This window comes from Notechis scutatus, chromosome 6 (assembly GCF_049901735.1).
Source record: "Notechis scutatus isolate UNSWTSFEM ecotype Mainland chromosome 6, rNotScu1.2, whole genome shotgun sequence".
In the NCBI taxonomy this organism is placed as follows: domain Eukaryota; kingdom Metazoa; phylum Chordata; class Lepidosauria; order Squamata; family Elapidae; genus Notechis; species Notechis scutatus.
The window spans coordinates 74,408,889-74,424,395 of record NC_142014.1 but is presented as its reverse complement, the minus strand read 5'-3'; the positions used below and the strand labels follow the sequence as shown (position 1 = coordinate 74,424,395).

Sequence of the window (15,507 nt, the reverse complement as noted above, 5' to 3'; positions counted from 1 at the left end):
TGCTGGAAACAAAGCGTGAAAATATTTCTAGTCTGTCAGTTCTTACCTGAGTTTGGCGTCCTTCCCAGTGTGTATTCAGATATCTGTGGATGTCTTCAAGCCCTTATGTTGCCTGCTTCCCTTAATTGCTTCAGTGTGGTTTGTGTTGTTTTTTTCTATTTATAATTTATAGGTATTTTTAGTTTAAGCAGCATTTCCTCCTTTTTGTAACTGTTTGTGGGGGAGTTTTTTGTCTCCAGTCAAGGATATTTGGAGCTTTGAAGCCAAGTTGAAGGAATTAAAGGGACGTCACCTGTTTTTGTGCCTTTGTTGTTTCTGTATCCCACCCTGGGTCATCACACATTAGTCCATCACATGGCCCAATCAAATCTTCATCCCAACTGGAGACATCCTCCCACTCCCTCCCCTCCAGGTGCAGGGCAACATGTCCTTGACTCTCTGAGAAAGAATGTTGTTGTGTCTGATCTTCTACCTCACTTTAAAATCCCCCCCCTCCCAAATTCCCAGCCACTGAATGAGGCAGCCTCAAAGCTTTGGAGAAAAAAAATGGCTTCCAGGGGCTGACAACTGGACTTCCTGGTTTTTCTTTTGAAGACGTTTCGCTTCTCATCCAAGAAGCTTCTTCAGCTCTGACTGGATTGTTTTTCAGCCTCGTGCCCAAGAAGGTGCAAAACAGCAGCTACAGAATTGGATTTCTCTACAAAGTGATGCTTTTCCTTCCTACCTGACCCTATTTTTTTCCCTATCTGTATATTGGCTGGCTCAGAAATAGCATCCGATGACATGGTTTCCAACACCTGGCAAAGCGGGTGGTTGATAGTGCACGAATTTGGCGAAAGTGTTAAAACGCGTATGAACTTTCCCAGCTTTTGACTGGAGGGCAGAAAACTGAGGGCAGCTAGTCCTCAACGGACAACAGTTCACTTTGTGACCGTTTGAAGTTACGATGACACTGGAAAAAAGGACTTACGACCATTTTCCCCACTTAGGACCGTTGCAATATCCCCATGGTCACGTGATAAAAATTTGGATGCTTGGCAACTGACTCACATTTATGACGTTTGCAGCGTCCCGGGGTCACCTTCTGACCTGCAAAGTCAAGGAGGTAGCTAGATTCACTTAACGACCAGGTTACTAGCCTAACAAATGCAATGATTCACTTAACAACAGTGGCAAGGAAAGTCGTAAAATGGGGCACACTGACTTAACAAATATTTCACTTGGCAACATAAATATCAGGCTCATTTGTGGTCGTAACTCAAGGACTACTTGTGCAGGGACCATTTTCCACACTTACGACCGTTGTAACATCCCTGTGGCCACGTGATCAAAATTCGGACACTACCATCACAGCTGTATCTCAAGGACTTAACTTGTATTAATGTCGTATTTCAACTCTGAGCTACAAATATTCCCCTTTATTGATGATGTTATATATATATATATTTTTCCTTTTCCTTTTGTCAGGATTCTTATAGGAAGCAAGTGGTCATCGATGGCGAAACCTGCCTCTTGGATATTCTGGACACAGCTGGCCAGGAAGAATACAGTGCAATGCGCGACCAGTACATGAGAACGGGGGAGGGGTTTTTGTGTGTATTCGCCATAAACAACACCAAATCGTTTGAAGATATCCACCATTACAGGTAAGCTTGATTGGATTAATGCATGGTATTTGGTATCTCTCTGGCTCTTCAGGAGAAATACAGAATAACAGTTGGAAGGGACCTTGGAGGTCTTCTACTCTAGCCCCCCTGCTCAAGCAGGATATTCTATATGTTATCTCTGTCTCTCATTTATCTCTTCATCATCTATGTTATCTATTTTCCCTTTCATATATATCTGTTTGTCTATATATACTGTATCTGTCTGTCTGTCTGTCATCTATGTATCTATCTATATCTATCTTGTCATCTATATCTTGCCTCTGTCTCTCATCTATCTCTCCATCATCTACGTTGTCTATTTTCTCATTCGTTCGTTCGTTCATTCATTCATATATACATGCATGCATACATACATACATGCTTTCTTATGTTTTTGCGGGTATTTATATGTATGGTATTCAGCTTTGTTTGGGTATTTTCCCACGTCTTTATAGTTGTGCTTTTAAAATTGTAGCAAACGTCGCTACAAGTTTTCTGCCGAAATGTCACTACAGGTTTTCTGCTGAAACGTTGCTACAACTTTAAAAGCACAACTATAAAGACGTGGGAAAATACCCGAACAAAGCTGAATACCATCTATATATATCTATATATATCATATATATATGGTATTCAGCTTTGTTTGGATTTTCCCACGTCATTATAGTTGTGCTTTTAAAGTTGTAGCAACGTTTCGGCAGAATCTCATCTGCCATCATCAGGCTTCTGTATTGTGTTCGCCTGTGACAAAACATTGCTACAACTTTAAAAGCACAACTATAATGACGTGGGAAAATACCTGAACAAAGCTGAATACCATACATGTAAGTACCGCGAAAACGTAAGAAAAACACACATACATACATATATATATATGTATATGTATATGTATATGTGTATATATAACCTATTTTTCATCTATCTACTGTATCTGTCATCTATTTATCTGTCATCTATCTGTATGTTATCTCTGTCTCTATCTCTCCATCATCTATGTTATTTGTCTATTTTCTCTTTCATATATATCTGCATATATCTGTCTGTTTGTCTTATTTATCTGTCATCTAATATATCTCTGTCATCTTCCTCTGTCTGTCTATCTATCTATCTATCTATCTATCTATCTATCTATCTATCTGTCATCTGTCTATCTGCTATCTACACATGTTTTCTGTTTCTTCCTATCTCTCTCTCTAGAATCATTCTAACCAAGCAACTAACCAAGCAAATATCTAGGACAGTTGAGTCTACAAAGGGGGTATATTTGTGGTTTGCGCTGCGGGAACATTACCAAGCTTTAGAGAATGGCTATGTGATTGCTACTGACCCCTCTTTAATTGTTCTGCCAAAAACCCCTTTAAAGTTATTTTTAGCTGGACTCCAGAACGGAGTGAATTCAGGATTCACAGGCCCTAGAAATCCATTCAGAGAGATAATGAGAAGGCGATACAATTGTCGTTCTCTCACCAGCTCCCTCGTGTTGTTTCCCAATTATATGCTTGGAGTCCAAGGAAAATTACAGGCCTAGGAACATGTCAGGTTATTGTTGTGGGATAAGTCAGAATGATTTGACTTGGTGGAAGCTGAGAGATTTATCTTGAAGCATCAGGAAGGCCTCAAAAGCTTCACATAGGCCCCACAGAGAACTCAAAATGCTTTTTTTTTTGTAGCTAATCCTCGACTTACAACAGGTCACTTAGTGACTATTGAAAGTTATATCTGCACTTTAAAAAGCCACTTTTTTCAGTACAGTTGTAAATGGGAGATTCTGGGAGTTTCCTGCTGTTTTGAATTGGGAAATGCACAGAAAATGTAGCCTAAGCCCTATAAGTTCACATAATTTAAATTTATAAAAAGAAAAAAAGAAACTTTTCTCTCCTTCACTGAAGGTCCAAGAAAAAAAGGAGAAAATTCTGCCTCTATTGACTTTGTATCATCCCCCAGACACTATACCTTATTTGTTGTTGTTGTTGTTAGTTGCAAAGTCGTGTCTGACCCATAGCGACCCCATGGACAACGTTCCTTCAGGCCTTCTTGTCCTCTATCATCCTTTGGAGTCCATTTAAGCTCACGCTGACTGCTTCAGTGTCTCCATCCAGCCACCTCATTCTCTGTCGTCCCCTTCTTCTTTTGCCTTCAATCTTTCCCAGCATTAGACTCTTCTCCAGAGAGACCTTCCTTCTCATGAGGTGGCCAAAGTCTGAGTTTCATCTTCAGGATCTGGCCTTCTAAAGACCAATCAGGGTTGATCTCCTCTAGGATTGACCAGTTGGATCGCCTTGCAGTCCAAGGGACTCTTAGGAGTCTTCTCCGGCACCATCGTTCAAAGGCCTCCATTCTTTGGCACTCAGCCTTCCTTACGGTCCAACTTTCACAGCCATACATTGCAATTGGGAAAACCATAGCCTTGACTATATGCGCTTTTGTTGGTGGGGGATGTCTCTGCTTTTTAGGATGCTGTCTAGATTTGCCATAGCTTTCCTCCACAGGAGCAAGCCTCTTTTAATTTCTTGGCTGTAGTCCCCACCTTGGAGCCTAGGAAAATAAAATCTGTCACTACCTCCATTTCTTCCCTATCTATTTGTCAGGAATTGAGAGGGCCGGATGCCGTGATCTTAGTTTTCTTAATGCTGAGTTTCAAGCCAACTTTTGCACTCCTTCACCCTCATCAAGAGGCTCTTCAGTTCCTCTTCACTTTCTGCCATTAGAGTTGGTATCATCTGCATATCTGAGGTTGTTAATATTTCTCCTGGCAATCTTAATTCCAACTTTTGATTCACCTAGCCCTGCCTTTCTCATGATGTGCTCTGCATATAAGTTAAATAGGCAGGACGACATTATGCAGCCTTGCTGGACTCCTTTCCTAATTTTGAACCAATCAGTGGTTCCGTGTCCAGTTCTCACTGTTGCTTCTTGACCTGCATGTAGGTTTCTCAAGAGACAAATAAGATAGTCTGGTGCTCCCAGATTGATGTGTAAGGATAAAAGATACTGATTTATAGCAAGAGTAAGATGTAATAGTAAAGGAATGAATAAATACATATACTGAAAAATGTAAGGAGATGCAAAAAATGTCTTGATGTTGATAACAATGTATAGTTTTATTTTATGTTTTTTAAATTTGAAAACTTAATAAAAAAATTTTTTTTAAAAAAAGATAGTCTGGTACTCCCATCTCTTTAAGGACTTGCCACAATTTGTGATCCACACAATCAAAGGCTTTAGCATAGTCAATGAAGCAGAAGTAGATATTTTTCTGTTACTCCCTAGCTTTCTCCATGATCCAGTGAATGTTGATTTGATCTCTAGTTCCTCTGCCTCTTCGAAATCCTGCCTGTACTTCTGATAGTTCTTGATCTACATACTGCTGCAGCCTAGCTTGTAGGATTTTGAGCATAACTTTACTAGCATGTGAAATGAGTGCAAATGTTGCAATAGGTTGAACATTCTTTGGCATTGCCTTTCTTTGGAATTGGAATGTAAACTGACCTTTTCCAATCCTGTGGCCACTGTTGAGTTTTCCAAATTTGCTGACAAATTGAGTGTAGCACTTTTTACTGCATCGTCTTTTAAGATTTTGAATAACTTAGCTGGGATACTGTCACCTCCACTAGCTTTATTGTTGCTCAAATTTCCTAAGGCTCGTTTGACTTCAGATTCTAGGATGTCTGGCTCGAGGTCAGTGACCACCCCCTCGTGGTTATCAGGGGCGTTAAGCTCATTCTTGTATGGTTCTTCTGTGTAATTTTGCCACCTCTTCTTAATCTCTTCTGCCTCTGTTAGGTCCCTGCCATTTTGGTCCTTTATCATGCCCATCTTTGCAATGAAACGTTCCCTTCCTATCTCTAATTTTCTTGAAGAGATTTCTGGTCTTCCCTATTCTATTGCTTTCTTCTATTTCTTTGCATTGTTCATTTAAGAAGGCATTCTTATCTCTTTTAGCTATTCTCTGGAATTCTGCATTCAATTGGGTGTCTCTTTCTCTTTCTCCTTTGCCTTCCATTAATTTCCCTTCTTTCCTCAGCTATTTGCAAAGCTTCCTCAGGCAGCCATTTTGCTTTCTTGCATTTCTTTTTCTTTGGGATGGTTTTAGTTGCTACCTCTTGTACAATGTTTCAACCTCCGTCCATAGTTCTTCAGGCATTCTGTCTATCAGATCTAGTTCCTCACCTCTACTGTATATTCATCAGGGATATGATTTAGTGCAGGGGTCCCAACCACGGTCCACGGACCGGACCGTCCGTGGAACAAATCCTACCGGCGCTGGTTTGTCGCCGATCTTGTTTTGATGAAAAGTGCTTCCGTGAGCTTTTCCGGTAGAAGCTCACCGGAAGCACTTTTCATCAAACAAGATGGCGGCGCCAGCGCTCGGTGAGCTACCCGAAAGCTCACTGAGCGTGGCGCGCTTATCTTGTTTTGATGAAAAGTGCTTCCGTGAGCTCACCGAAGCACTTTTTCATCAAAACAAGATGGTGGCGCCATGATGCCGGATCAAAGGTTGGGGACCACTGATTTAGTGCATACCTGAGTGGCTTAGTGCTTTTCCGTACTTTCTTCAATTTAAGCCTAAATTTTGCAACCAGAAGCTCATGATCTGAGCTACATTCAGCTCCTGGTCTCATTTTTACTGACTGTATAGAGCTTCTCCATCTTTGGCTACAGAGCACATAGTCGATTTGATTTCTGTGTTGACCGACTGGTGAAGTCCATGTGTAGAGCCATCTCTTGGGCTCTTGGAAAAGCGTGTTTGCTATGACCATCGTATTCTCTTGACAAAATTCTATCAGCCTGGGCCCTGCTTCATTTTGTTCTCCCAAGGCCAAACTTGACGGTTATTACGGTTATCTTTTGGCTTCGCACTTTAGCATTCCAGTTCCCCATGATGATAAGGACATAAGCCGCAAAATGTTTTGTTTTTTTCCCCTCCAGCAATTACAGGGAACTTGACATTTCCTAGGTCATAATGCTTGGAAACAAAAAGGGCCCATATCTTGAATAGAAGAGAGGTTGGCTAGAATTCTATTTATTTGTGTGGATAGAATAACAATACCCAAAGCGTGCAACCAGCATAAGGGGAAAACAAGAGGTAATAAAATACCACACCCACACTCAGTGGGTTAACAGGTTAACAGAGTTGGAAGGGACCTTGTAGGTCATCTAGTCCAACCCCCGCCCAAGCAGGAGACCCTACACCATTTCTGACAGATGGCAGTCCAGTCTCTTCTTGAAAGTGATGAAGCTCCCACAACTCTCAAAGGCAAAGCTGTTCCATTGGTTGATTGTTCTCAGTGTCAGAAATTTTTTCCTTATTACCAGGCTGAATTGATCAGTTTCCATCCATTATTCCTTGCCTGGCTTTCAGGTTCTTTGGAAAATAGCTTGACCCCTTCCTCCTCTCTGTGGCAGCCCCTCGAATATTGGAAGACTGCTATCCTGTCTGTCCTGGTCCTTCTCTTCACTAGACTAGCCATGCCCAGCTCCTGTAACCCTTCTTCATATGTTTTAGCCTCCAGTCCCCTCATCATCTTGGTTGCTCTATTAATATACATAAGACAGAACTTAGTAGTCACTGTGTTTTATCAAGCATGAGAACTAGGTGTTCAGCGGAATGACGGCACGAGGGAAAAACTGTCCCTGTGTCTTCAATTTTGTGTTTTATTCTTTAAAAACAACAATACACTTCTTCACTTCCTTCTATAGTTTTCTTGTTACTATAAAAAGAGAGAAACGTTTGCTTCTTCCTTCTTTTCCTTCCCTTTATTTTTTCCCACCCCCCAGGGAGCAAATCAAGCGAGTAAAGGATTCGGAAGACGTGCCCATGGTGCTAGTCGGCAACAAATGTGATTTGCCCTCCAGGACTGTAGACACCAAGCAGGCTCAGGACTTAGCAAGAAGTTACGGGATCCCTTTTATCGAAACCTCTGCAAAAACACGACAGGTAACAACGTCCAGGGGTTGCGACGGGGTAAAAATCCGAGTGTTTTCCAGGTAGGAAGAGCAGAATTCTTAGCAGCCAGAAAAGACTTTCTCCCAGATAGTTCAGAAGCCCTTTTTAACCTTTGGATACTCAAAGGTAAGTCGATCAATGTTTGTGTTATCTGACTTAGAGGACCTGTTTGTGGGGTCCTTGGCGCTCTCTGAGCTTGGTTGTTTTCTTGCAGACGTTTCATTGCCCAACTAAATAACAATATCAGTGTGTGCATCGTCAGTGACTGATGATGGTACCTAGTTTGGTAATGAAACGTCTACAAGAAAACAACCAAGCTCAGAGAGCACCCAGAACCCCACAGTTCAACCCTGAGCTACAGATATTCTTCTTTATTGAGAATCTGTTTGCATATACCCCAAATCCTTGATGGGCCACTTACTTGCTAAATCCTACATGATTACAAGTAATCCTCAGTTTATAACCACAGTTGGAACCAAAACTTTTTGTTAAGCAATGTGGTTATTAAGTGAATCATGCTCAATTTTACCACCTTTTTCCCCATGGTCATTAAGTGAATGACATAGTTCTTAAGCGAATCCAACTTTCTCCATTGATTTTGCTAGTGGGAAGAAACTGACAGCCCATGTGATTTATGTCAACATTTTGACTGATGTTCATCAATGCACTAGCACCAACCTTGGCAATTTCCAAGTATATGGACTTCAACTCCCAGAATTCCACAGCCAGCAGAACCATGGCCCTTTATGATTTATGGACTTCAACTCCCAGAATTCCTAAGTCAGCCATGCTGAGTCATCCAGAGTTGGCTCAAGAATTCTGGGAGTTGAAGCCTACACACCTTAAATCTACTAAGATTGAGAAACTTTGCATTAGCAGAATGAATGGCCATTATCTGGCCAAAATACACTGTCCATTCCCAATAATGCTATTATTAAGAAACCATAGAGCTAGAAACATAAAAGCGGTGACTGTTTCCTAGCTGGTTGTATAATGGAATTATCTTCTTTGTAAACTCTGAGATTTCCTGTTCTTCACAGAGGAATCTTTAATTTCTTCTAATGCAGGGTTGAACAACTATGGCTTTTTTATGACCTGTGGACTTCAATTCCCAGAATTCCTGAGCCAGCCATGGGCTGACTCGGCATCGCTGGTTCAGGAATTCTGGAAGTTGAAGTCCACAGATTGTAAAGAGCCATAATTGCTCATCCCTGTTTCACTGGGAGTTGAAGAAAAATCATCTAAGCATATTCAACTACAGAGTATCGGATCTGCCCTCAAGATTTGGCATGCATTCTGTTTGACTATTGGTTTGGACAGTGTCTGAATCTGTCGAAGACAATCTTTGTTGAAAATTCAAGAACAAGGATTCAGATGAATGTCTCAGAATTCTTCCACGCTTCCAGATGCTTTATAATGACATGTGTGGACATAATAAAGCCTCTCCCATCTTCAAGCCAATCTCAAAATCCAGATGTAGAATCCAGCGTGTGCCCTGCTATTTAGGGACTCAAGATTACACCTTTTTTTAAAAAAATGGTTTAAATCCGTGTTTTTCAAATTTGGAAATTTGAAAATGAGTCTGCTTCAAACTTGGCCACTTTAAGATAATGGACTTCAACTCCCAGAATCCCCTAGCCAGCATGGAAGACCAGGGAATGTTGAAAACTGAATTTCATGGGTCTTAAAAGTTGCCAAGTTTGAAAAACATTGATTGAAAGGAACAAGCTGGGCTGGGATATTTTAGCTTCTGTCCACATGAGGAATAGAACTTGCAAACCATAAATATTTTCCTGATTTGTTTCTGTCGTGGAGAAAAAGGATCCAAGTTGAGCCAAGCCAAATCTTCAAGTTTAGTGCCATCAACATGGATGGTTGTGTGCAAAGAACAGAATCTCGGACCTCTCCCAAGGGACTTTTACCTCAGCCTACATTTCCTTGCGTGATCTAAATTGAAATTTTCAGACTGCAGTGTCAAAATGGGCCTGGAATATACAGGTAGACTTTGACTTACAACCGCAATTTAGCCCAAAATTTATGTTGTTATGTGTGATGGTTGTGAAGTGAGTTTTTACCCATTTTACAGCCTTTCTTGCCACGGTCGTTAAGTCTAATTGTCGTAAGTGCCAAAAAAACCAGTCATAAGCCACCTTTTTTTGGTGCCACTGTAAATTCGAATAGTCACTAAATAAAAAATTGTAAGTTGAGGTCTAACCTGTATTTCTATATTTGTTATCTCGATGTTCATAAGAATGTTTTGAGTTTTTATTATTATCTTTATCATTCCTCCATCGTGGTGGTGAGGCTTGATGTATTAAAAATTTGCTTCCTCTAAATGGGCACCATGATTTTGGTATTTATTAAAATTATCCTGCTTTGATCTTTTAAAATAGATTTATTTTCTCTCCCACTGCCTTTCACTCTATCAGGTATTTAAATTCCTTCAGGCCCTTTGAAGAGCTGTACCAAACATTTCTTTGATCAGATTCAAACACAGCTGGGGTTTCATTCTTGTTAGGTATGGGTAACATTGCTCACTGGTCGATTAGTATATGAAGACAGGTGACCAGCTTTTCTGAACCTCGGGCCTTCAAGATAACTTTTTAAAAATCACATCCTTCTTAAGTACAGCTTGACTACTGGTAATTTTATGTCAGTGTTAATATTGTTCTGACCAAAGCTTATTGAGACACTAACAAACACACGTTAGTCCCAAAACTCTTCTTTCTTTATGTCAATGGCTGGATTTTAGTCATTCACAGCCCGTAATGAGTCTCACACAGTTTGTAAATTGTCCCATGGAAGTCCTTCAAGGGTAACTTTGATAAGCACGGACCTTTATCTTCCTTGAAATGGTGCCAATGACTAAATTTCCAGTTAGTTATATGAGGCCAAACAGAGCACAAATTCAACACAGAACTTCAGGTTTCAAACCAACCAGTATGAACAAAGTTGCTTCCTGCAAAAGTTCCTGTCCCTTTATTCCTCCTTTATGTCTTATGGGAGGGCCAATCACCTCCAAGCCTTACTCCCGAGTCGCCCCTTTGTCAACTGTTCAGCTCTGGCAGCTCTGCGCACGCACACACTGGGAACAGGCTCCCCTTGTTCCTCGAGGCTCCGGAGTCAGTACACCACTCCAAGATGGTCCTGGCTCCATCTCTGTATCAGACGCAGGACCCTCATCCGAGTCCTCCCGAGACTCCCAGAATGGCCCATGTTCCTCCCCACTGTCCGACTCTGCTGCCGTCTCTGCAGGCTGCGGGTGGACCACAACACATATATGTTTCTTGGCATTTAGAAATGATTTACCTGTCTGGATTTGGTCTCCCAACTCCCCAATCTAACTTTGAGATTTCTTGAGTATCTCCCATCCAAGTCTTAACCAGGTCTGACTCTGCTTAGCTTTGGGGGTTCAACTAAGAACAGCTACACATTACCATCTGATCTAGCATCCTGCATCTGTTAATATATCTTTAAGGTTTAACTGGCTTTTATTAATAATGTACAAATATTCAATTGAAAGAAATATTTAGAGACAGGAAATTCCTCTCAAGTGAGGACTGACTTCTAAGAACGTAGCATATTTTATTTGTTCTTCTAAAAACAAGCATATTTTCTTCCTCTCTGTCATTCTAGCATTTTGAATTATTCTTAGCAGGCAGTAAAGGCCTTAAAACATACAACTTAAAAGCAAGATTGCTAACAGTATTCATGAATCAGGATCATCCCACAATGCACAGCTTAGTACCTTTGCAGTTAAACAACTATGCGCTAATAGAATTAGTCCTCAATTTATGACTGGTCATTTAACGACTGTTAAAAGTTCCGAAGGATCTACCCAAAGAGATACTTATGACCTGGATCTGGCTGTCACCTCCCCCATTTTGGGCCCTCTGCAACCCAACCATATTTACAAACATTTGCAATGATCATGTTTTATTTTGGCTTTGTTGAAAACCAGCATTGACTTTGAGTTTTCAGCAAAACTCTGTCCAGTTTTCAGCTGAGATATTTAAGAGACAGTTAAGACTGCTTCGGGTCAACCCTTTTAACGTGGGCTGGAAACTGGTTGTGCGAAGCAATTCAAATTCAAAACATCCCGAGAATAAAATTCCCCTTTTTCAAGTTTGAAACAAATTACTTCAGCTTCAAAATAGGTTGTCGTTATCGTTTTGGAAGTGTTTTAAACTTAAACACGTCTCTGTATAGTATAAGTCAGTGGGATTCTCGTATTTTAGACTGGAAAATTGACATGGTTTGAGGGACCAAATTGACTGCGTGCCTGTTTTGATGTATGGATTCCTAATTGAAAATTTACCCTGAGGTAAATTAGTGCTCTCTGAACTTGGTTGTCTTTTTGCAGATTCATTACCCAGCTAGGTAACATTATCAGCACTAGGTGGTCATGGCTACCTAATTTGGTAATAAAACATCTGCAAGAAAACAACTCAGAGAGCACCAAGGACCCCTCAGTTCAACTCTGAGCTCTTCTATTAGTTTACCTTGTGTTTATCTAGAAAGATAAAGGCAATGGCAGATAGACAGAAAAGGAGAGTTGACATAGGAAGAAAAATAGGGGAAAGTATTTTCAAAACCAGTTATTTAAACCTACTAGCTTAGTCATCCATAAAGTAATCTCCTTACAGACCAGGAGACCACAACCCCTGGGCTGGGGCTGCGGGTGAGTGCATGTGTGTGCAAAGCTACATTTGTGCAAAAAGCTTGTGTGGAACCAGCCCCTTTCTCCCCTCCCTCTTGATTCTTAATGAATTTATCTTTTATGTATACTGAGAGTATTTACACCAAGACAAATTCCTTGTGTGTCCAATCACACTTGGTCAATAAAAGTATTCTATTCTATTCTTCCCTCCCTCCCCCGCCAACAGTCCGTAAAACTGAAAAGGTTGGGGACCGCTGTTAGAGACCATTTGACGCCTTTCAAAATGTGAAATTTTAAAAGATTCGACTTGTTATTGTCAGATGCAAAAGGTCAGGTCCAAGCATGATGATTCAATTTAACCGATTTATTGCTAAATGCCTAGACACTGGAATCGTCTCAATGAACAGTTGGCATTTGGATAAGGTTAGAGAAAACTCAAGAGCAACCAAAAAGAGTTGGACTTAGTACACTTGTGACCATGTAGTGATTCTAAGCTGATCACTCTTTTCACTCTGCCCCCCCTGCCTCTGCCAGTCCTTCTTCCCTCAGTTGTGGAATTTATTGGAGTGGGGTCCTTTCTGGGGAATAGTTTTCAAGGAGATAGGTACCAAAACTCTTAATTGCAGTGAAAACGAGAAACAGTCGTGGTGCTTCTGCATGCAATTTTTGGCAGATTTCGGCTTTTGGGGAGGAAGAATAAGGCATCATGGAGTCTAAAGAGTGAGGTCTTTTTGGGTTCATGGACCTTTGGAGAGCTGTTGCTGCCGATGTTGAGGCGTGGAGATAATAGCTAGCTAGTTATGAAAATAAGAGAAGGGATTTTCTCAACCTTGGCGTTTCTCTTCTCATCTGTGAGGCTTCTTTCTTTCTGCCGAAATGCCTCCCTGCTGTACTGCATATATCCATTGCTCAGGTGTGTCTGGGTGTTTTGCCCTCGGGTGGACGGCCTTGGCAACTATTCTTGAGTTTAAAAAATAAATGTATAGAAGAAAATTAATAGAAAAATACACAGTGGACAAAACTGCCAGTTACAAATGCATTCACAACGGACAAACCATCAGGACAAGCAGCGCCTCTGCAACAAAGACCCCTTGAAGACCAGCTCTGGATGGGGACTGTTAAGGGGCAAGGCCATTTTAAAATTCCCTCCCAACGGAGTCCACCTATCTCCTGTTCGGGAATCATCTTAAAAGATGCCATGGTTGAGAAAGATGGAACTCTGATCTTTTGGTTCAGTTCAGATAAACTTGTCTGCTGTACTGGTCTTGTTCACCCTGGGAGAAGATTCTGAGCTTGGAGCAGATGACGGAGCTAAGCAAAGAAGAAATAGTGGATTTTCTTAGGGACCTCCCTGGAGATCGTGCTGAAGTTATTAAGATCTCCTCAAAAGATAGATAGATCTGTTGATGAGATGATCTGTCAATCAAGATGACAGGTTGCATTCATCCAACTAGGCTGAGCAAGCTAGGTCAAGATGGGAAGGTTGCAAATGAACCACTCCTAGAAATCCCAAAGGTGCTTTTTACAAGAGGCAACTGGACTTTCTTATTTTTCTTTGAAGACGTTTCGCTTCTCATCCAAGAAGCTTCCTCAGCTCAAAGAAAAGCCAGAAAGTCCCGTTGCCTCTTGAAAAAGCACCTTTGGGACAACTATGACCTGGATGACTCCTGCGGTAGAAGTGGGAAGGTAGAGTTAATAAGTTGTGTGAATCTAGACCATTAGGCTAATTGATAGATAAGACTATCATCATCATCATCATCTTTTAATGGCCCCATAATCCCTTGAGGGGTGGAGTCTGGGCAACTGAATGGAGCTGAATATTTACTGGCCGGATGCCCTTCCTGTTGCCAATGTGGAGTTTTGTCCAGCAGATGTTTTCTCAACGTGCCCACAGAGAGAAATATCTGCCTCTACCTAGGATCGAACTCACAGCCTCTGATTGTGAGATGAGAGCTCCACCTCTAGGCCACCACACCATGCATAGATGAGACTTATCATGCCAACTTAGAAAAAGGATTAATTCTTTAACCAAGTTAAGCAAACTCAGTTTTATTCTCTTTCATTTATTTGCTCTGTTTCTAGGGCTGCCCTAAGTCCAAGACTATGGATGGCTTACAATTCAGGAAATGCAAACCATTTTTAAAAATTAAAACCGTAAAAAAAAATCATTACAAACATCCAATTCAACATATACAAGAACAAGACATTTTTTTTAAAAAAAAATATTCGAATTGTAAAGCAATCTCAGGTTAAACTGGATTCTTGGTGATCCCCTAGATCACAAAGCGTCATTAACAACAGCGCGGAAGTGATTTGCCATTTCTATCTTCAGGAGACATCCCAAGATTTGGAGAATTCTCGATCTCAAAAAAATGTGTTCTCGGCACTTTCGATCATGCTCTCTGGACAGTTGTGTTTCGTGGCTGGCTCTCCAGGCCTTTCCAATTTTAGCAGTACCACTAGAAGAAAGATAGAATCACACATCAGCAAGTGAAGGCAGAAATGTTTTGTCGTTTATGAGATTTGAGCAGAAGCTCAAGTTGACAAAAACGGGATTCTGGTTGATGTACATCCAAAACGGGGGTCTTCTGTAATGGGCTGCTCTTTAAAAGGCCTTTCTTCATATCTTCTTTTTTCTCCTCTTGGTGGTGAAGGATTTTGCCCCAATGGGCAGTTCTCCAAGGATTGCTTGACTTGGTCTCCATCAGTTGTGGTATTCAAAAAAATGTTTTACTACCAGTTCTGTGGGCATGGCTTGGTGGCCGTGGTGTGGCTTGGCAGGGGAAGGATACTATAAAATCCCCACTCCTTCCCCACTCCTGGGGGAATGTTATTGCAAAATCCCCATTCCCTCCCCACTCCACTAACCTGCTTTCCAGCTCCGTTCTCCTGTGCAGGGCAACCAAAGAAGACCCAGCCGATCAGCTGGGACTCAGGAGGCAGAGAAGAGATGGGGTTGGCGGGGCCAGTCAGAGGTGGGATTTGCCGGTTCTCTGAACTGCTCAAAATTTCTGCTACCAGTTCTCCAGAACTGGTCAGAACCTGCGGGATACCACCTCTGGTCCAGCTTCTCTAAATTGAGGGGGGCCACATGGACAACAGAATTGACTACGTCTCCCATTTTTTTATGGGAGGCTTAAAAAGGGCGTTATGATCCGGAATGCACAAGGTGTTGTGACCAATCAAGGTGACTTGACCAGGACAATATTGATGGAAAACGTTTAGAGCAGGGGTGTCCAACCTTGGCAACTTTA

At 41.4% G+C, this 15,507-nt stretch overlaps 1 protein-coding gene across 4 annotated transcripts in view; it reads left to right on the top strand.

Annotated features, from left to right (window-relative positions):
• KRAS (KRas proto-oncogene, GTPase) overlaps nt 1-15,507 on the top strand; it is a 40,062-nt gene that overhangs the window by 19,893 nt on the left and 4,662 nt on the right. For all 4 annotated transcript variants that reach the window (XM_087968823.1, XM_087968825.1, XM_087968826.1 and 1 more), the window contains exons 3-4: nt 1,468-1,646; nt 7,425-7,584. In XM_087968823.1, the coding sequence (XP_087824949.1) occupies nt 1,468-1,646; nt 7,425-7,584 (339 nt within the window). The remainder of the gene's footprint in view (nt 1-1,467; nt 1,647-7,424; nt 7,585-15,507) is intronic.